This window comes from Camelus bactrianus, chromosome 1, assembly GCF_048773025.1.
Source record: "Camelus bactrianus isolate YW-2024 breed Bactrian camel chromosome 1, ASM4877302v1, whole genome shotgun sequence".
In the NCBI taxonomy this organism is placed as follows: domain Eukaryota; kingdom Metazoa; phylum Chordata; class Mammalia; order Artiodactyla; family Camelidae; genus Camelus; species Camelus bactrianus.
Genome location: NC_133539.1, coordinates 117099000 through 117122259, shown reverse-complemented (window position 1 = coordinate 117122259; position 23260 = coordinate 117099000). Strand labels below are relative to the sequence as shown.

Below are 23260 nucleotides of genomic sequence, written 5' to 3'. Positions count from 1 at the left end.
CAACAGTGTAGGAGGAGAACCTGCCAGGCTTAACAGAACGATAATCACAGCCAAGTCTTCATTTTCAAAGTGAAAGAACACAGTGGTTTATTAAACCATCCTTGTCCACCAGAGTGCACTTTGGCTGGAATTCTCTAATTGCCACATTTTAGCATTTTATTCTGTAGGTACATCAAGGAGCCAGTCAATGTTAGGCCATTTTAATCCACTTTGAGCCTTAAATGTATTAAGGAGAATGAAATGTATACATGCCTTAAAAGACACGAACTTCGTAGAAACAACAGCTTATATTGACTCTTTTTTGAGAGAGAAGTCTGGCTTCTCATACTGTTTAGTAACTCCTTCTTTTAAACAACCTTATTGAGATATAATTAACATGTCATACAATTCATCCATTTTACAATTCGAGGGCTTTTAGGATATTCACAGACTTGTGCGTCCATCACCATAATACATTGTTGAGCATTTCTTTACCCCACAAAGAACCCTTGCACCACATAGCCATCACCCTGACACCAGCAGCTCCCCCACCCTCGGCCTCAGGCAACCAGTAATCTACATTCTGTGCCTATAAATTTATTCTGTTCCAGACATTTCATAGAAATGGAATCATACAACATGCTCCTTTGGGCTCCTTTGTGACTGACTTTCTTCCCTTAGCATAACATTTTCGAGGTTTTCAGCTCACAGTGTCATACCAGTACTTTATTCCTTTTTATCACCAAATAGTATCTCATTGTATAGATATCCCACATTTTGTTCATTCACTTACCAGTTGATGGGCATTTGTGTCGTAACCACCTTTTGGCTAATATGAATAATGCTGCTGTGAACATACATAAACATCCACACAAGGTTTTGTGGGGGCCCTGTTTTAATTTCTCTTGGGTAAGGAAAAATTGCTGGTGAGTGTGTAAACACTTGAGGAATCCCAGGCTGTTTCCCAAAGCAGCACAAGCATTTTTCACTTAGCAGCAGATGAAGGTTCCAAGCTCTCCACTTCCTCACCAACAAATTTTATTTGTTACTATGTGAATTTTTTTTATTACAACCATTCGAGTGTGTGTGAACTGGGATCTCGTTGTGGTTTTCCTTTGCATTTCCCTGGATAGCTAATGTTTAGCATCTTTTCATGTGCTTATTGGCCATTTGTATGCCTTTGGAGAACTGTCTATTCAGATCCTCTATTCATTTTAAAATTGGGTTGTCTGTTTATTAGAATTGTAAGACATCTTTATTCTAGGTAATAAGTTATAAGTCAGTTTTCTTCTCCCATTCTTTAAGCTGCTCTCTCATTTTCTTAATGTTTTGCTATACAGCACAAAAATGTTAATTTTGGTGATATCCAGTTTATCTGGGTTTTTTTTCTTTTGTTCTTTGTGATTCTGAGGTCACATCTAAGAAGCCATTGCCTAGCCCAAGGTCATGACAATTTGTTCCTCTGTTTTCTTCTAAGAGTTTTATAGTGTGAGCACTTACATTTAGGTCTTTAATCTATTTTGAGTTAATTTTTGTAAATGGTGTGAGGTATGGGTCTAATTTTACTTAACTTTTTATGTGAATGTCCATTTGTCACATTACCATTTGTTACCAACACTGTGCCTTCCCCACTAAATGGTCTTAACACTCTTGTGAGACTCAGCTGGCCATTAATGTGAGGGTTCATTTCTGGACTGTTTATTCTATTGATCTATGTGTCCATTCATATCTTTTTAAATTTCTTTCAACACTCTCCATTACAGTTGGAGAACACACTTTGTATGATTTTGATCCTGTTAAATTGATTGAGATTTCTTTAATGGCATAGCGTAAGATCTTACCTGGAGAATGTTCCGCATGTGCTTGAGAAGACTGTGTATTCTACAGTTGTTGGGTGAATATCCTACAGATATCTGTTCCGTCTATGACTGTGGGCCTGTAATGTTTAAGTTTTCTGTTTCCTTGTTGATCTGCCCGGTTGTTTTATTTATTATTAAAAATGAGATATTGTAGTCTCCAACTATTATTGCTGATTGTCTCTTTCTCCCTTCAGTTCTTTTTTTGGTCCATGTGTTTACTGCTGTGTTGTTAGGTGTATATATACTTATAATTTTGTTATAATTTCCTGTAAGGGATTTTCTATAATTTGACCACCTTTTTAACAAAATGTCTCCTCTTTATCTCTAGTAAAAAATTGTAAGTCTATTTTGTCTGATATTAATATAGCCTTTCAGGCTTTCTTGTGGTTGCTCTTTGCATGATATATCTTTTTTCATCCTTCTACTTTGAACCTACTTATATCTTTGACTCTAAAGTGTGTCTTCTGTTGACAGCTTATGGTTGAATCTTGATTTTTTTGGTTCAGTCTATCAATATTTGCCTTTTGATCAGGTTGCTTAATTCATTCATATTTAATGTTATTGATATACTTTTATTTATGTCTTCTATTTTAATTTTTATTTTCTATTTGTCTCATGTCTGCTTGCTTTTAGTTACTAATTGTGGGCTTCTTTGTCAAGTATTCTTTTTTAAGATATGGTCAAAACACTGGTTTTGATGGTTATTATGGTTACTTAATAAAACAGGATTGCCTAGACCAAAGGGTAGATGTTCCTCACTTAGTTTATATAATTCCAAAAACATTAGAATACTTGAACATTTTTGTTCTTTTTCAGATGATTTAAAATAAAACTTCGAGAATAATTCCTCTGTGGTTAAGTACATCTGGTATATTTTACTTAAAATTAACTCGTATTCTTAGCGATGCACATTAGTCATTAGCATACTAAGGCTCTATGAGTTCTTGCAGTAAAAAAACTAAATTAACTTATTTTTAGCCTGCATTGACCAAATGCATTTGCTTATGGATCACATTAGTGACAAAATTATATTAACATTTTCTTTCCCATTAGCATCCCTTGGAGTAATACGGGAAGCACAGAGCTGAGGATGAAGCCTCTTTCAGATGTTATCCAAAATTCTGATCTTCCTTTTTTAGTCTATGCTATTCTGAGTTTGGTTTTGCCCCATTTTCTATACCAGGATTTATCCACTTTCTTATTTCAGGTCTCTTTTTGGTGTTCCAGAACATTCTTGATTTTTCTTTTGCACCTGCTTAAAGTTCACTTCAGGTATAGTCTTTACCAATTGATTTCTGTAAAGGTTTGTACCATCCACATGTTGCCCAAAACATATATGTGTGTATACACCTATATATACAGAGAGTGAGTGAGTGAGAGATTTATTATAAGGAATTGGCTCATGTAAGCACAGAGGCTCAGGAGTCACAAGACCTGCAGTTGGCAACCTGGAGACCCAAGAGAGCTGATGATACAATCCCAGGTCAAATGCAAAGGTCTGAAAACCAAGAAAGCTCATAGGAGTAAGTCTATAAGTGCTAGTGCAAAAGTCAGCAGGCCCTGAAGGCAGGAGAAGACTGATGTCCCAGACCAAGAGTCAGGCAGGAAGAGTTCCCTTTTAGTTGGCCTTTTTGTGCTATTCAGGTCTCTAATTGACTAAGGTCCACATACATTAAGGACAGTCTTCTTTACTCAGTGTACTAATTCAAATGTTAATCTCATCCAGAAACAGCTTCCCAGACACACCCAGAGTAACGTTTGACCAAATGTCTGGGCACCTCAGGGCCCAGTCAAGTTGATGAATGAAATTAACCACCACATCCACCAAAGACTTTCTGTTTGTCAGTCCAGTGGCTTTCTTTCCAGCTAAGTCATTGGCCTCTTACAATGTTTAAACTGCTTTGGTGGGAATAATTCTTTTCTGATTGGGTCTAATTTTTTTTTTTTTTTTTTTTAGTATTCTTCTATGGCCAAGATGTTATGGTTCTTTTTATGAGACAAAATTAAACATCTTCTCAAACCAGAATTTAGGAAGTTATTTTCGTTTCACCTTTTACAGTTTCATATATTGTAAGTTACGTATATGTGTGACGAGAACCAAAACTTGCAAGAGACCAGTTCTCTTCTTGACACCCCTCCTTTGCTCGGAATCTCACCGAGTGGTCTGGAGCCCGTTGTCGCACTGACACATTAGCACACTCTTAGAAGAGATGAGAAATCTACTCATATCAACTCGGCCTCTAGCATTTTAGCATCCAAGCTCCGGTTGCTATTGAGACCGACAGAAAAAACATCTTCTTTTCAGACATGACTGTGTTTGCATCACATTTCATAATTGGATCATAGATCATGGCCTTTAAAAATAGCTATTCCAGCTAGCTCCTTAGACCCATTATTTTCTTAAAGCTTTAAAGAATCATTTTATAATAGTCATTAAGACTACAAGTCAGATTTAAAATTTGGTTTTGTGACATCAACATCTTTTAACTGTTTTTTCCTCATTTTCAACTTCCTTACTAGTAACTGTTTCTGAAATATTGAAGTGTCCCACCATTCTCAGAAAGGCATTGTTACAGGGTAAAGTATCCCGAGGTAGCAAACAAACTCAAAATCCCATTGGTTCAAATGTATTTCTTATTCAAGCAAAGCACCTAATGCTAGTTAGCAAGAGGGGACACCACTACCTGGACTGTCATTGGTTAGTTATGTTCCATTTGAAGAGGGGAAGATAGGCAATCATTTTGGCTCAAAAGATATACACATCATTTCTGTTCACATTTCATTAACCAGAACTAATTGCATGGATACAGTTAATTTCAAGAGACAAAAAAGTATAGTCTTCTGTGTACTCCAGAAATAACAGAAAACTAGATACTGGCAAGCACTAGTAATGTCTCCCCCAGCATCCAAACATGATTAGGGAAATCTTGTCTCCTCTTTCGTTTTGCTTGAGGTTGAATGCTAATTCATCCCCGATTAAATGTGTCATACAATATCCAAGTAAACAGATACAGGTAATGACATGTTTTCTGCTGAAAACCAGAGAGAGAATCTCAGTTGTTTTCTAGATTATGCTTGAGAGAGCTATCAGTTAAGTTTTAAATTTGTGTCAACTAGATCCGTGAAGTCTCCTTCAGTCAAATAAATGGAAGAGTAATAACAGACGTTGTTCTTTAATTAAGAGTTGCTTTACTGCTTTTCTAAATGGCTATGAAAACTCAGGGCTCTATCAGTAATTCATGTAAGGAAACCTTCATGAGGGATACCCAATGGTCCAGGTCTTTATTGAGTTCTCTGGTTAGTGTTATCTTTATATCTTTTCATCGGCAATTGACTCGACTGAAACACACCGATATAATCGCCAGTCCCTCCCTAAATCTGACTGTACACTCTCTTTTCTTTCTCATCATGGTCATATATACCTCTCCACTGTCAGTTCTCAAAAGCAAGATATAAGCAAAGGCTGTACATTCACTTTTTGACAAAGAAAAACTTAAGTCCATTTAATGGCTGGCAAAACCATTCTGCTTTTTTCATTTTAATATATATGTACTGTTGATGTTAGTGCTGCATTTTGTGGACACGGTGTCTAAACTGGAATATATCCAAATAATTAATGATTTGTAGGACACTTTCTGGTATTTTTCCATTTCTCAAGCCTCTTTGTGTAGGTGGATTTGTAGCATTTGTGAGAGTTATACTGATAATAAATAAGTAAATAAATTAAAATGAACCCTAAAGAATAGGGAGGAAATCTCAAAGGAAAAACAAGTGTCACTAAATTTTGTGAAGTGAAGTGTGGATTTTAAATGCATGTGACGTTTGGAGATGAAATATTTTTGTCCTCTTTGCCCGGGATTACTTAGATGTAGACCTCTTCTCACCTTTGACTAGAGGGACTAAACAAATGTGACAGTTAAGTGTCCTAGTGAGACCAGTGCCACATTCCAGATGGGCGATTTGAGCTGCGTTGAACAAAAGGAGTATTTGCAAAGGAGTGAGTAGAGTGTAGGGAAACCACAAAGATGGAACAGCCCCTCCTGCCGTGGGACAACAGCAACGGAAGTTCACTACCTCTCTGAGGTCCGAGGGGCCAGAGTAGAGAATGGTTACAGGACCTTGAGTCAGAGAAAGCTGGATGGAGAAGGCCACCTGATAGGAGCCATGACCTGTTGTTGGTACCTTCTGCGACCTTCTGCCTGCCTCAGCCCTGTAGGGAAGCAGCCAGAGGAGCACGGCCCCTGCATCCCTGTGCTGCCTCCCTTCCATCTGATGCTTCTGCAATGGCCAAACCAGCCAGAGGCCAGAGCGCCAGTGAGGCTACTGATGGAGCCCATACAAGCCAGCCTCCAGGGGCAGAATCGGTTGGAAGGTGGATCTACTTTAGAGATACAAATGGAAATGTTTGGTAAAATGAGTTACTATGTAGACAAACAAGTATAGAAAGATTCAAATGAAATTAAACAATTAGTTATTAATTATTCATAACTAGACATCAGCCAGTTGGTGGCAGCTAGCTATTAATTGACCACTAACTGATAGTTTCAGAATAACTGTTTTTTAAAAAAAAATAGATATGGGTATCCACCCCCATACCTCCTAGAAAAATTTGTAAATTGATGTAATCTTTTAAAAACATTGAGCTCTGCCATTTTTCATTCATCAGTAGGAAAATGAAGTTCAATAATTGATCCAATCCAACAACTATGAATAATGTTGGGAAGTTTCTTTTAGGAACTTGCAGTTGGAAGGGATCACAAAGGGCCTCTTCTTTCTTATCCTCTGCCTTGTACATGAATTTCCCCCTTTTTAAATGACATCATAGATTTTTCAAAAGGGCTCCAATTCCTTTAGCGTTGATCCTACCTCCAGTCTCCTATCAATGTCCTTGATTCTTCCATGATGAATCCCAATTTCTAAGTCCCTTTTCTAAAGTTCAACACCTGCTTTCCAACCTTGCCATTCAGTATTTGTTTTTATATAGTTTCATATTATTTTCATATGCATATTTCTTCCTTCCCCAAGTAGAGCACAAAGCTCTTGAGAACTTGGATTATATCTCAAAAAAAAAAAAAATTCTGTGAATTGCCTCAAAATTGTTATTTTAAAGGTATCTGGGCTTTAGTGAAATGCAATAGAAAATGTCCTGTAGCTCAAGCAACGCAGTGTTCAGGGCTATAAAATAAATATACATGAACTTGAGTAGACGTGGGGTTTTTTTCAGTTTTTTTTTTTATTAGAAAACAATGAGGCACCTGGGGAAATGAAGGCCAACACTTCCCATTCATTTCTGCACCATTAGAAATAAGCACAATATATGTAAATCGATACTAAATTAGTTAACATTTCCTTTTTGTGCTTCTATGAACACAGGATAGGCTAGAATTTGAAATGATCAATTGTTTAAAATAATGAGTAAAAACTGTCCTGAAATAAATAATTAAGCAACCTCAGTTCGATACTATTATGTTTCATAATGTGGTAGAATCATGAAATCTAAAAGTTGCAAGGTATCTTAGAGGACATCTATTTTGACTTCTCACTCAATGTCGGAATATCCTTTTGAGATTACTGGCAAGAAGTGATTTTACCTAGATATTTTCCGTAGTGAGAACCTCACCCTGACCCAGAAAAAAATCTATAGCAGAGGTTCCAAAACCTGGTTGTGTTTTCAAATTCTCTGGGAATATATTTTTATATGATTATAAATATTTTTAATAAGTTAATATGTAAAATAATAAATATTTTTAAAATAGCCATTCCTGTAGCCGATCATAGGCTGACTCTCAGAACCTCTAGCGTTGGCACTTGGATTCTCTATTTTTTTTTAATTCTCCAAATGCTTCTAATGACAGCACACCATGCACACAGTGGCCCACCTCATTTCTCAGTTGCTTTAGCAATCAGAAACCTCTTCTCTATATTTAGCTGATACAACTCTCTGTAAAGCCTGTTAGTCATTTTTCCTGCTTCTGCGGCTCTTGAGTCGTTTTGAAGAAGCGACTTAACTGTTTTTTTTTATGAAAATACTTTAAATGTTGACGGTGGCCAATATCTCTCTCCCTCCCCCCTCAGTAGCTTATCTTCCTCTTCTAGAAATATTCTCTCTTCCTTGAAATTTTACTCATGTAATGCAAAATCCAGACCCTTCATCATCATGATCAACTTCCTTTGCCTCTGCCCCCTCCTCTTCACCCAGTTTCTGAAAGACAATAACAAATGACCCCAGTGTCCTACAGGTGACACTTCCATAATGGGTCTGTTGTCTAGCTCAGTGTTTCAGCTTATGACAGTGTCTCGAGGTCTTGTATTCCTTCTTTCTGTTCAGAAAGCTCTTTTCCGAGACATCTGTGGACCATTCTCTTCCCTCCTTCAAGTCTGTGCTCAGCTGTCAACTTCTCAAGGAACTCTTCCTTGACCAACCATTTTAAAATAGCAGCCCCCTCTCCCCAAATTTGTTTTCCCTCCTAACCCTATCAAACCTCTATTATTCTGCATAGTTTATTTATCTACATTTTCACTGTCTCTGTCCCACCATTAGAAAGTCAGTTCTAGGACGACAAGAATCTTCATCTGCTCTTTCCTTTGCTGTCAGTTGGTATGCAGTAGACACATATTCATGGTTGATGAATGAATAAAAGATGTTTGGATTATGCATTATGTCCATTTTAATGATAGACAGTAGAACACTGAATAGAGGAGAAAATTGGGATTTCAGTTTTGAGTCTGAAAAGACATGATAAATCCTGACATGGGAGATGTTCCTATTGCCGATGAGGAAACTGAGGTCCAGAGATAATCACACAGGCAGCAAGTGGCACAGAAAGGCCTGGACACAAGACCCCAGTCCCAGTCTATAGGGTTAGCTTTCCAAGTAGACCATCCTTCGTCTGCATTGAAGAGACTTCCTCTCTGAAACGTCAGAACCCCACATCAAGACTTGAGCCTTGGATTCCATAAATTGGCCATATGTACACTTAAATTTAAGACTTGATTAAATCGTGGACAGATAATTTCAGGATAGGATAATTTTATAAAGGGCTTTTCTGAAAAGTCTGATAAAATATACTATATGTTCATTCAAGGGGAAATTATGTATTTCCAGTATATGTTTTCCTGTGGATGACTTTTCCATGTTTGTATTTTCAAATCTTAAAAGGAGTGCATTTTTAAAGCAAATAAAGAGTGTTAAGGAGAGACGGGAGGGTAGGGAATCCCCTGGTAGTTTACTTTTTTATTTCATTAAAATAGTCAGTTATAGTGTGTCAGTTTCTGGTGTACAGCATGATGTCCCAGTCATGCGGATACATACATTTTCGTTTTCATATTCTTTTTCATTAAAGGTTATTACAAGATATTGAATGTAGTTCTTCTGTGCTGTACAGAAGAAATTTGATTTTTTAATCTATTTTTATATATAGTGGCTAACATTTGCAAATCTCAAACTCCCAAATTTGTCCCTTCCCACCCCCTTTTCCCTGGTAACCATAAGATTATTTACTATGTCTGCGAGTCTGTTTCTGTTTTGTAGATGAGTTCATTAGTGTCCTCTTTTTTTCTTTTTTTAGATTCCACATATAAGTGATATCATATGGCATTTTTCTTTCTCTTTCTCTTTCTGGCTTACTTCACTTAGTGTGACAATCTCCATGTCCATCCATATTGCTGCAGAGGGCATTATTTTATTCTTTTTTATGGCTGAGTAGTATTCCATTGTATAAATATACCACAGCTTGTTTTTAAATCAAATCAGATCACTAGTACAAGATACGGTTCCTGCAGCCCTGTGCTGACCTCAGCTGATGGTCTGCAAGCTCACTTTATTTTTTTTTTTATCTGCAAGCTCACTTTATTTTTTTTTTTTAATCTGCAAGCTCACTTTCTAACCTGAACCTCCCCAACCTAGGAGATGCAGTAGTTTCTGTTCAAATGGCAGTTATTAATAGAGTTTATTAGGGGAGTATGTTTTTTCTGTTAAAACTTCATTATCCAAAAAGCTTGATTGGGGAAGGTGTCCACCAATGATTAAAAGAAGACTCTTTCTGGAGCCCTGAAACACACGTTAGGCACCCTGCTTCCATGAGGGGTTCTGCTAGACCTTTCCTGGTCAGTCTCTCTCACAGTCTTTATCAATGTGATGTTCATTGCTTGGTTGCTCTGATAGTGAAGGGACAGTCTCTGCATTTGTTCAGTAAGAACCTACCCTCTCGGTGGGTTTTTTGGAATATTGATTGGCAGTAATTAAAAATGGGTCATTGAAACTTATAATAGTCAAAGATGAAGAAATGATGAAAACTAGGTTTTTTCATGTAAAATACTTCATTTTTTTAAATTAAACTTATATAGATACTGTTTTTTATAAATATGAGATTCTAGTGTGCAAATCGAGTATTTTGTTCTTCCTTTTTTAAGAAAAGATTTTGGGGGGTGAGGTAATTAGGTTTATTTATTTATTCATTTGTTTTTTAATGGAGGTACTGGGGATTGAACCTAGGACCTTGTGCATGCTAAGCATACAGTGTACCACTGAGCTATACCCTCCCTGGTGTTCTTCCTTTAAAAAAAATTATTTATTTTAACTGAAGTACAGTCAGTTACAATGTGTCAATCTCTGGTGTACAGCACAATGTCCCAATCATGCATATATATACATATATTCATTTACATGTTTTCTTCCTTTTTAACCATGAGCTACTTTAGACATATATATTTATATAACAAATATCCAAATAACCCACATTCATAGTAGGCAAATAATAACATGTTCCCATGTTTCAGATGTTGTGCTTTAAAGAAATTTAAAATTCTATATCCTTCCAAGAGGACTTGAAAGACATTGTCATAGGACAAGTTCATCAGCATTAAATACATACTTATTTATAGCCCCAAATCTAAATGAAAGTTAAAGAGGACAGAGTATAAATTGTCAAGGGTCAGATGCCCTGACAATGTACTTATAGCAGAATCATAAAAAAAGGAATGAGGAGAGAATGAGAATAGAATATGCCAAAAAAAAATTTTTAACTGTTTTCAACAGTCATAATTTGTAATGGTAGCACCAGTATTGAAATGCTGAGAGTGTTGTGTGTGTAATGGGCTGGGGTAGCGGTAGGGGGAAGCAGATGAGTGCAAGCACTCCTTACAGATGTTGCAGTTCAGTTCCAGACCACTGCAGTGAAACAAATACCACAATAAAGTGAGTCACACACATTTTTCAGTCTCCCAGTCCCTATAAAAGTTATGTTTCCACTACACTATAGTCTATTAAGTTGTGCAATAACCTTGTCTCTAAAAAAACTATGTGCATGCCTTCATTTAAAAAAATACTTGATTGCTAAAAAAAAATGCTAACCATCATCGGACAATGCAGGATTGCCACAAAGCTTCAGTTTATAAAAACACAGTATCTGTGAAGCACAGTAAAGCAACGCAGTGAAGTGATGTACGCCTGTAATTGTGGCATATCATGCATGATTCTGTCATCCTCTGTACCTCAGTGACCAGAATTCACAGTGTAGAATAAAGGGCATACAAATGTAATATAGAAATGTTAAGTAAAAACTCTGTAGTCCTGAAATGGCATAAGAAATACTTGTGAACTGCTGTAGTATCATATATATTCATGCATCTCCAAGCTCTTTCAACAGAGAAGGAATAAAAACAACGGCCAGCCCAGTAACAATGAATATTTCTCTGCCTCGATCATGGTTTTGAAATACAATTTCCCACGAAAAGAAACCCAGGTTTCTGGCATAAATGGCTGTTTCCGCTTCTGGGGCATGAACTGTACATGATGAGTCTGGAACACCTTAGTGTTCAGAACAGAGCAAGAAAGCTACCAAAAACTATTAGTATGATGTTGAAAGAACTCAGGAGCCAGCATGAAGAGTCTCCCAGTGGCCAAAGATGGGGTAATTTGAGCTTCGGTAAGAAATACAATGATCAGAAGTACAATGGGTGAAAACGCATACAATAGATAACAAATGCTCCTGGAAGGCATCACAGGAAGCACCTGGATTGCCCTCCTCTGATGGGCGTGCTGCAGGTGTGGCCACGCACAGACTAATTCCCTCTGAGAGAAATGCGGAAACTGGCTGGGCGACTCCTGCACATCAGGTGAACGAAACAATGTCCACGTGGAGACCGGTGGGACACGCTGAGGCACACTTTTGCTGTAAACCCCATCCTTGGCACAGCACCATACAATCGGGAGGGACCCTTCAACTCCCAGCTTCTCCCTGAGCCTGCACATCTCGTGGCCCCAACTCTTTAGGCTCCTACCCAAGGGATGGGCACCAGAACACCTAGCTCTGTAAGCCAATGAGGCTTCTGCCCCATGGGACTACAGGCAGAATAGAAGCAGTTTGTAAAGGGCAAGGAACACCCCCATGGTTGTATCCCCGGGCTCAGCAAAACAATGCTCATCTCCCAGTTGCTCCCTGAAAGGCATTAGACTACATACTTTCCCAGCTGCTGCCTGAGTGTCCAGCTTCTAGTCAGTCTGCATCTGGGTGCTCGCTTGATCCTCTGTCTCGAGACACTGACAGATCTTGGCACACCCTCAACTCCAAGGAGCCACTAAGAACAGAGACCCTAAACTCTCAAGACGCCACCACAAAACTGTTAGAACTAATCAATGAATTCAGTAAAGTTTCAGGATACAAAATCAATAAACAAAAGTCCATTGTATTTCTACGTACTAACAATGAACTACCAGAAAGAGAAATTAGGAAAATATCCCGCTTACAATAGCGTGAGTAGAACAGAACAGAGCAGAACACCTGGGGATAAAGTTGACCTAGGAGATACAAGACTTGCATACAGAAAATACAAAATAGTGTTGAAAGAAAGGTAAACAAGAGGGGGGAGGGTATGGCTCAGTGGTAGAGTGCATACTTAGCGTGCACGAGGTCCTAGGTTCAAGCCCCAATACCTCCATAAGAAAGGGTGGGAGGAAGTAAGGAAGGAAAGGTTAAATAAATGCAAAATTCCAACTATAAGCTTGCCAAAGGAATTGAAAAAAATCAGGTTAGACTTAATTTTCAACTCTTACTGAAAGATCAGTACATGAGAAGTTAACCAGAAGGACATGATCTGTAAGAATAGGAACTATTGATCTGACCCTGAGAGCAGGAGCCAGCAGTACTGGCCTTAACCTGGAGCTTGTTAGAAATGCAGAATCCCAGGCCCCGCCCCACACCCTCTGCATCTGAAAATGCATGGTGACAAGATACCCGGGTGATTCCTGTATACATCAGAGCTTGACAGGCACTGCCCTATACACTGGTATTCTGAGAGAAGACTGACTTTTGTTTGGTGTTCGATGATGGCAGTGAGGTCCCCTTAGCCAGATGCTAACTGTAGCTACAGTCGGGTACCAACTAGATAAGGAAAGCAATCAGAAGGTTGATAAATAATGGATTACCATCGGACAGTAAAGTAATAAAGTTGTGTCCAAAGGCCTGAGCTTGCAGAAATTCAGTGAAATTCATTGGAGTTACCACTTTCAAGACTCTAATTGGTCATTTTGGATTGACAATGCTAGATTTGTATTCTTCTCTTATTATAATTTAAGAGGCATCCGTTGCACCTGCAAATGCAAAGCCCTTGGTACAGTTCCTGTGTGACGTCAGATAAGCCACTTCACCTCCCAATGTTCTAGTCTCTCCAGCTGTAAACACAGATTTACAACTTTCATTCATTAATGGGACTAAGATCTTCATTTGGCTGAAATTTATGCAAGTGCCAAGTATGATTATTATTTTAGCTGACAGATAAAAAAGACTGTCACTTGTTTTTGAATGCTTTGTGAAGCAAAAGACACAAGGATGAAATTATGCTGATCGTCTTTTTTGTTTTGCCCGCTTGTGGAGTTTGATTGAACTTGTCTGAATCCCATGATAAATATACAACATAACAAAGGATTAAATGAAAAACCATTTAATTACCTGAGTCAGAGCTTGTGAAAAATGTATGTGTTTGTGACAGGGGGAGAGGATGGGTGTAATTAGTACCCCTGAATTTAGGAAAATTGTGTCTAGCAGGAAAATGTGTACATGTTTGGCAAAAATTGAGTGACAGGTCAAGACCTCTTCAAGCTAAGAAAATTATATCAACAGATGCATTCCCCATCTGCTCACTGAATGCACAGAAATGGAAATCACTTTTTTTTCTCCGTCTATCAACTGAAGTTTCAGTTTTACTCAAAAGTCCATGAATCATACCATACCAATAGCCAAGATTGAGAAATGTAAAATATGAATAATATAAGACGAAAGGAAGCTATTTCATATGTGAAAGGAAAAGTATTGTCAAAGACACGTTCTTGTCTTCATTATGAAACTCACAGTCCTGTTCCCAAAAGGCACAATCCAAAGACACACTAGGACAGCAAATCTGTGCTTGCACCAAAACGCACATTAACTGTAAAAGCTGCCGGTGCAGGTGTAATTGGGACGAGAGGTCACCAACACCATCTGTGACTAGAAGTACAAGATCTTAATCAAAAATTTTCAACAGCTCTGGTTATTGCTGTTACAATTTGCTACTGGAAAGCTGCGTGCAAGGCACTGCTAAACCGTGGAGACTGTTTCTTCCAACTTTAATTATGTAGAAGTGTTAATAGGAGTGGTTTATCCCTCCATGCTGAGGCTGAAGAGGAGTTACATCAATAACTGGCTTTTATTTTCTTTGGGCTCAGCGTTGCCTGAGATGGTATTCCCTACCATGCAGGAGTTTCAGCTTAGTTGAGTCCCTATCTTCCGTGATCAAATCCAGACACCTGACACTCTGACATACCAGTCTTCTGGGGAGTAAACGCTAACATCCATTATATTATTTAATTATCACAACACAGCCCTTGTTGAAATATGACTCAGGAGGACGAGAAGTAATATCACATCAATGGAGCCAACTAAACATGAGAGGAGAAACCCAGGCGCTCTGGAAACATAGGCGACAATGATTATTTCTGGGCCCACAGAAGTTCGGAGGAAACTGGGATATGGCAGAAATAGATAATGGTACTTCTGATTCCCTGCTTAGCAGTATGGAAAGATCAGAGTGTGGATTATCACGGACATTTGATGAGTCTGTTGTCACACAGGTGTTTCTGTTCATGATGGGAGATGTTCAAAGGAGTGAAAGCACTGCCTGGAAACCTGCTGAACACCGAGTGCTGTGTACGGTTAAATGTGTGGTGCTGGGGGAACAGAGAAGGGAAGGCTCTCCAAAGTGTTGGATAGAACACTGAATTACTTGGAAGCACAGATGGTGTTTTCATCACTTCTTCTTTCCAACAGTTGGGACTTTGGAAGGGAGAGAGAAGTCTTGGATATGAACAATTGCCTATGCAGATGGTAATCATGAACTGGTTTGGCCAACAGTTTTAAATTCCAGACTGATGGATTCTTATCCACCGAAGAATGAAAAGGAGGAGGAGGATGAAGAGGAGAAAATGAATAAAGTGTAACTTAATACAGAAGTAAAAGAATAACGTGTATTAAGTTATGTTTTCTTTATCTACTATATTTGTAAGTAGAAATAATCAGAAGGCCACATCTAAAATAGCCATGAAGGGTGGCAACCAGGGATGCAAAAAGCTTTGCTAAATTTCAGCTGATAAAACAACTCTGAATAAGTTAATTGAATTTGTCACTTGGCACTCATAATGTAGTCATGAGACTTGGGAGTCAGTAAACGGGGAATTGCCCCAGGGAATTAGAACTACCCATGGAAATCAAGTTGATGCTGAGACAAGTGACAAAGCAGAAAGATAAATGAAGTCTACCAGAAGTCTTGGCCAAAAGAGACCTATTTCTACCATCATGAAGGAAACACAATAAAAAAAAAAAAGGGATTCTTGATGGTGGAAATGCCACCTGCTCTTAAAAACTGGAAAATACCCAAGGATTTGATTTAGGAAATTTACATACAAAAACTCTTTAACAGTCAGAGTACCTACTTCTAACATATTTACTTGGGATGAAGAGCCCCAGTTACAGATTTTCCAGTATAATTTTGTAGTAGGAATCTTTCTGCCAGGATGTTTATGATAAAATCATGAGATGATATAAAATAAAAATTGAAGGTGGATATGAGAGCCAAGTTCTTCAAAACGGCAGGAATTGCATTCATGTATTCATTCCAGATTTACTGAGTGCACGTTGTGTTCTGGGCATTGCCCTGAGTCCAGGAGATACTGAGATAACCACTTCTACCCTCATGGAACTTATAGCCTAGTTGAAGGCAGACAGTCCTGTTTGATGCTCAAACTGCTACGTGAGTGTTACTAAGTCCAAACTCATTCTGCTCGCTACACGACAGGCCAATAAATCGGGAGACAAGGTGTTTTGGGGCAAGGAATAATGACTTTATTCAGAAAGCCAGCAGATGAAGAAGATGGGGGACCCAAGGCAGAATTAGGCTTCTTTTATACTAAGAAGGGGAGGGGGTGTGGTTGGATGTTGCAAACTTCTTGGTGTTGGAATCCTTTGTTCTTGGCAGCTGTCCACATAGATCATGATGTTCCTATAAACCTCCAACAAGATAAATATTATTCTCTGTTCTGCAACTTTTTATCTCTATATGAATGGGAAAGTGTTACACCCTTAAAGGTCAGAGCCTTGAGAATGGGCTCTCCTGTGTATTTCAGGCTCTAGGCAACATTCTTTTACAAAAGGTGCAAAACCAGCAGGAAGGAATGAGCTCAGGAAACGGCACAGGGTTAGAGATAAAGGAACAGATGTAATATGGAGTCAGATCTGTTCTTCCCTATCACATAAGTATCAGTGAGCTCGTCAGAAAAAAAAGCTCTGCAGAGGAAATGAAGGCTTAGATGTTTGAAGGGAGAGAAACTCACCAGGCAGAGAGGGCTGAGGGGAAGAGCTCCAGTCGGTGGGGGAGAGCCTTCACAAGAGCAGAGTGCTGACTTGCACCGTGTACATCTGATGGTGTTCCAGAGGGGAAATGCGGGTAACGGGCCATGGAAAAGCCAAGTGGGGCTTGTGAAGGGCTTTGTAATTCCTGCTCAGAGAGATTCTGTTTTCTAATATGAGTGACAGAAGATTTAAAATTCAATTTATTTATAAAATTTAAAAATTTAGGCAGCTACTGAGGTAAATGGGAAAACATTGGTTCATTTGATCTAAATGATTGTTTTGCTTGTTTTTATGGACCCATCTCTGCAGTTCTGTTTTTCTGTTGTGTTTTGAAGACACCTCCTTAAGTGGATGGAGCATGGATCACAAAGTAGCCCCAAGAACCTTTTTTAGCAAATGCATATCTTCTTCACTGTGCTGTGAGCCTCAAGCCCCACCACCCTTAGGAAGTGGAGACCTTGCATTCTTTGTTTTCTGCATTTGGTTAAGAATAAAGCTTTTCCTGTTTCAGAATGAATCTTGTTAGTGAGCCCAGCAGGAAGCAGTAAACAGAAGTGCTGTGAAACTTCACAGTGTTGTCTGGCAGTTGTCACTTCGGTGTCACCAGAGTTTCCACTCCCAGGAGGGGTCATCTATCCTGTGACAGCTGGCTTTGTCCTTATAAAGGGAGAGATCCCTTGTCTGATGGGGATTAATTCCCTGTGCAGCTTTAATAAGGTGCAGGGGTGTGTCCCCAGTGACACAGTGACAGAAATCTTCCCTGACATAAATTGATCATTACCCTCTGGAGCTAAAGAAGGCTCTTTTTCCTTGGGTTCTTTGCTCTTTTTAGTTCAAGCTAATGTAGTAATTTTGTTTTCTGAAATGTTAATGCTATTTACATTCCTGGAGCCAGTCGAAACTTGTGATTCCCAGTCAGAGTTCATGGCCTCAGAGTTGTGGCAAATGTGGCCGTGGACATTTGCAGCAACATGGATGGACCTAAAGATGATCATACTCCAGTGAAGTAAGTCAGACAGAGAAAGACAATGTGGAATCTTTTTAAAAATGATACAAATGAATTTATTTACAAAACAGAAAGAGACTCAGAGACATAGAAAACAAACTTATGGCTACCCAAGGGGAAAGTGGGGAGGGGGTGGATAAATTAGGAGTTTGGGATTAGCAGATACTAACTACTATATATAAAGTAGATAAACAACAAGGACCTACTGTAGAGCACAGGGAAGTATGTTCAATATCTTGTAATAACCTATAATGAAAAAGAATCTGAGAAAGAATATATGTGTGTGTATGTGTGTGTGTATAACTGAATAAAAAAAAAGCTCCCTGGACTCGCCAATGTGGCATCCATCATCTAAATAAATAAATAAATAAATAAATAAATAAATAAATAAAGTGAATATGGCCAAGGAAAGATATTTCAGCCACAGGAAAATACCCATTTATTCTGAAAGCTGTTTATCAACAATATGTCTATTAACATACTGCCCAGTTCCAGATTTTCCTTTAATACAAACCTTTTTTGTTGTAGTCCCATTCACATAATTTGCTGTGAAGAGATTTTACTGTGCTTAATCAGTCTCCTGATTTTTTTTTTAAGAGATGGCGCTGTTTGCTTATTTGATGTTGAATTACCATTTCAGACAACTTTCACACGAGGCTAATTTTTGTATCATCTGTGCTCCTCACTCATTCTCACCACATTAGCAAAACTTTCTCAACTCTTAATGTCTCCTTTTCCATATGGTAATACACTGTAATAGAAACAGCACCAAACCTAGAAGGCTCGAATTCCAGATCAAAGACTGTCATTCACGAAATAAGCGACTTTAAAATGTCATTTAACCTCTGGGCTTTAATGTCCCCATTTTACAGGTGAAGAAATAATCATGTATCCTGCTGATTGTAGTGTTTCTATAGAATCAATAGGGAAAATGTACCTAAAAGCATGTTATGTTACACATTTACTCAAGTATTTGTTGAAAAATGTAATTGTTGGTGTGCCTAAAATACAAAGTTGTCCTTCAAACATTATGTCTTCATTCAATGCCAATAATTCACCAGATGAGCCCTGGTGAATTTGATACAGGCATTAAGCTTCAACAACCTACAGGAATGGATGGTTAATATATCCTTCAAGGATCTCATCTAGCATCAGCCTTCTGAAATTCTGAGAGAAGAGCTAATCAACTCAAGATAGACCCCCTGGGTGAATGTCCGCTGTGCTGAGATCCAGAGACTGACTGGTGTCACCCGTGTGCTTTAGAATTGAGGCTTGGCAGGGTATGAAATTGACAACCTGCAGTGAACATTTTAAAACTCAGAGACTCTTTCTCGGATTCACCGTTTCACTTCTTAAGTGTGAGTCTCAGGGGTATCTTTTTGTCGCCAAAAGTTTTAGATCTGCTGAAAAGCCTGGGCAGAAGTATTCGATCTAGTCCCTCGAGTTCCATGCAAGCAGCAAAGCAGAAATAGTTCTGGCCTGGCAATTTCAAGGCAGGTGTTACCAGTTGGTTGCCTGAACCAGGAAAAAAAACCTCCTTCTGGCCATTTTTAAATGCCTGATTTGAGCGGCACTACCTCCTGATGGGCCTGCCAGGGAGAATTAGCTTCAGAATGTACTTACAAGGAAATGGACTGAATCAAGTTACTGGACAAATTAGGAGTGTGTACTTAAATATTGAAAAATGTCTGCCCAAAACTGTAATCTCGGTTTTGGCGTCATTGAAGTTGGACTGCCCTTTTGTTTTGTTTTGTTTTGTTTTCTGATGGTATTTAGCCAGTGAGTTCAGCTGCTTATATTGGAGTTCATGATTCACGATAATAAAATCCAGGCATAGGAAATCCTTTATAAAATATAATCTTATAGCAATGAAGGCAAAATATTACAATACGTGTTAGTGTTATGAATCTAACCAGAGACTAGAAAATGTGTGCGATTCCTGCTTTCTGAAAGATAGGTTTTCCTCACTTTCAAGTATATAAATACCCCAGAAAAGCTGGATTTCAGTCAAATTCAATCTTCTGGTGGTCTTCCATGGTTAAAAATGTGATGCGGTTGTTAGGAAAGTAAGTCCTCCTGTGAATTATAATATTGGTTTTAAGTGTAAAAGGAATAATGCAAACTCTTCAGTGGTTCTTGAGAGTTTGAGGGTCATGTCTCTGAAAATCTTACGAACACTAAACATCTCACTTAGAAAATGAATAAAGCACTTACCGCACAGAGTTCTAATTCCACGGGGGCTCCAGTTCCCTGATGGACCCCGGCACTCCCAGCTTCCCCACCATGCTTACCTGTATGGACCCTCCTTGAAGATCTTATCTCTAAGCTCATTTTGCAGCTTCTCCTTTTCCTGTAGACATTCTCCGTAGCAACTCTGGTGTGAGGTCGTGTTTACCCCCCTCACCATCCCATGAAGGCCAGTGTGTTTCTGAAGAAGCATAGATCTTGGCCAGAAGTGACAGACAGAAGCAAGAGCTGTCATTTGCTGGGTATCTGCTCTGGCAGGCAGCGTGCTGAGTGCTTTATGAACAGTGCTCACCACCCTGCGTTGTTTTAAGGTATTTGGGATGGTTGGTGTGCATCACTAACTCAGGAAGCAAAAGATGCCGTCTGTATTTAAGAGATATAAGAGATGATGAACCTCTGTCTCTAATTTTGGTCCCAGAACCCCAAAATCACCAGGTAAGAATGCCAGGCTATTCATGTCTTTCTAGGTTCCCTCCGAATGAGGGTGGCTTGAGATCGGGTACCCAGCCTCCCCGTTCCGCCTGTGGGCTTGGCTGGAGTTGGAGGTGGAGCAGCCTTCCAGACCTTCTTACTGAGAAATCTCACGCCCCTTCCTGCTCTGAAATCACTACCAGGCTCCTCTGATGATTGCCTTTTGCTTTGCTTTGTCCACGCAGGTAACGAGCCTGACTCAGGAGGTCTCCCAGTTAGGTAAAGACATGAGAACTGTGATGCAACTTCTAGAACACGTTCTGTCCCCCCAGCAGCCCTCTCGGCTCTGCTCCCTGCACACCACCTCCATGTGTCCCTCCAGGGACAGCTTCCAGACCAGGACGACCTGGAGTGCGCACCAGCCCTGCCTACACTTGCAGGCAGGTGGCGCTGCTTATTCCCAAACACAGCTTTGTCACGGGAACGTCACCTCGGACATATGGAGTGTGGATCCCTCCTCTGTGGGGAGCAGCCCCCGGCGAACTGGAGCTCCCGAGCGAAATCCTGCAGACGCTGAACCGTTTTATTCACCTGCCCACCACCAGGTTGTCCAGGAAGGTCATTTGCAGTTTCTAAGGTGCATCTCTCCACAGTCAGATACCACCCTGACGCCCCTGCAGTCCATCTCGGCGACGCTCTCGTCCTCTGTCTGCTCCTCCTCCGAAACATCTTTGCACCTGGTTCTCCCCAGCAGATCGGAGGAGGGCAGCTTGGGCCAGGGAGCCGTGAGTTCCTTCAGTCTGGAGAACTTGCCAGGATCTTGGGAGCGGGGACGAAGGGCGTCAGTCTCTCCTGACCCCTTGGAGAACTTTCCACTGGAAGTTGTCACCAGCACAGCAGAAGCGAAGGACAAGAAAGCCATAAATGTATGACACTCGTGCCTGTTTCAGCCCCTCCCCGCAGGACAGCTCTGGTTTGCCTTCCTCACCCCCAGCAGCGTGAAGGCTGGGTGATGCTGGGGGTCCCGAGGAAGAGAGCACGAGGGGCCGGCAAAGGCAGAACCACCTTCATGCTGCAGCAGACACGCCCTGGGTCCTAGAAACGAAGTAGGAACATTTTCCTGTACAGATATTAACTTACTGGTCTGTTTGACAGACTTGGGTGAAAGTCCAAAGACCCTGCGGGTCTGAGCGGCTCGGAGTCCCAGACAAAGAATTTGTGGATTGGTTTTGTCCTAGGTGGCTTTTGTGAAATGCAGCAGAGGTTTTTCCTGAGTGCCTGTGTGTCACTCCTGAACAATACCCACCGCACTGCGGGCCTCGGGAGCGCACAGCTCCCGCTGATCTATTTTTGAAATATAGAAGGCCAAGGGACAATTATCACTGCATGTCATCTCCTAGACAATCAGTCACATAGAGCCAGTGGCCGGTGGTTAGCTAGTGCACGTTATTTGCCATGTAAAAAATGAATGTCTTTATTTATCAAAAAAAAAAGCTATTTTTATATCCTTCGTATGAAATACGTATTTAAACTATTTAAAATATTTATAAAGAAATGAATGTTTTCATTTTGGTAAAAAAAAAAAAAAAGCTTGCCGTTTTAACAAGAAATGCACTCTTGTTATGTATAATAGATCAAAAATTATTTATTATTAAGAGGATGTAGTTTCAAAAGGAATCCCCCTTTTATCTGCATGCAGTTTGCAACAAATGTATCATCACGCTTCTGGATTACAAAAGACGAGGTCAGATTTTATTAATGAAATAAAAACACGGACTGAGCGTCCGGCGTGAGGTTAGGGAGGGTTCCGCCTGGGCTCTGCTGACTCACAGAGCAGCCTGCATTGAGCCTGCCCCAGCTGGGCCGGCAGCCGTCTTACTCTGTGCTTCTGGTCCAGGGAACATGAGATCACAATTACATTGAGCTATTATTTGGGCTTCAAATTAAGGGAGAAAACCTTGGGTGTATCCTTCCTCTGTGCCATTCTTTCAGAAGAGCTCGAGGAGACCCGTGAAAAATTCCAAAATGGAGCTAAGACTTCTGAGCTATGGCTTGGGAGGGTGATGCCAGCTCGCTTTGGATCAGCACTTTTAATTTTTTTCTTTAAAGCTCTCAACCATGCTGTAAGTTACGCAGAGCCGGTGTTTTCATTCTCATCTTGCAGAGAAAAAAAAAAAAAAAAAAAAAAACGTAAGCCCCAGAGATTACACAGCTAGGATGCTGGAGACAGTCTAGAACCCAGACTGCTTCCTCCATGTCAACCAACGGCAAATTCAGATGCTGGCGTGAGAATAATTTAAACGCCTTCGTTAAAGTTTTATTTTATGTGGAAGAATGTTTAGGGCCTCATCATCCCAGATATTCTTAGAAAACATATTGAATTCACATTCTGGAATCATTTCCCACCACAAAAAATAAACAATTTGAAAATTGTATCATTAAATCCTCGACACAGCGGGTGGGGGTGGGAGTAAAGCTCAGTGGTAGAGCGCGTGCTTGGCGTGCACGGGGCCCTGGGTTCAATCCCCAGTGCCTCTGCTGAGGGCAAAATAAATAAATAAAAGTTATGAAAGACATCTACACAAAGCAAGACTTCTGGTGTGTGAATCTTATACCCTAAAATTGGCTAGAGTAGCGGAAAGGCTACAAACCTTCTCCAAGAAAAATGGAAACAGTACATCACTTAAGACTCCATGTCTTCTACCCCAACCCCACCTCCAAAACTCAAGTCTCTCCCTGCCTAAGTGGACGGGAAAACTGAGGCAAAGGCAACATGCTGGATTTAATGTATTTATTTGTATTGGCAGTTGCTCATCCTGACCTATGTCGTCATTTTAAGGGCCATTCAGATAGAACTAAGTGTTGTTGGTTCATGATTA

General features: G+C 39.8%; 1 protein-coding gene across 1 annotated transcript in view; it reads left to right on the top strand.

Moving 5' to 3' along the window:
* Nucleotides 1-22948, top strand: part of KCNH8 (potassium voltage-gated channel subfamily H member 8) — a 353104-nt gene extending 330156 nt beyond the window's left edge. The window contains exon 16 of the mRNA XM_010959592.3: nt 20627-22948. Coding sequence (XP_010957894.1) covers nt 20627-21313 — 687 coding nt within the window. The 3' untranslated portion in view covers nt 21314-22948. The remainder of the gene's footprint in view (nt 1-20626) is intronic.
* Nucleotides 22949-23260: the final 312 nt, after the last annotated feature.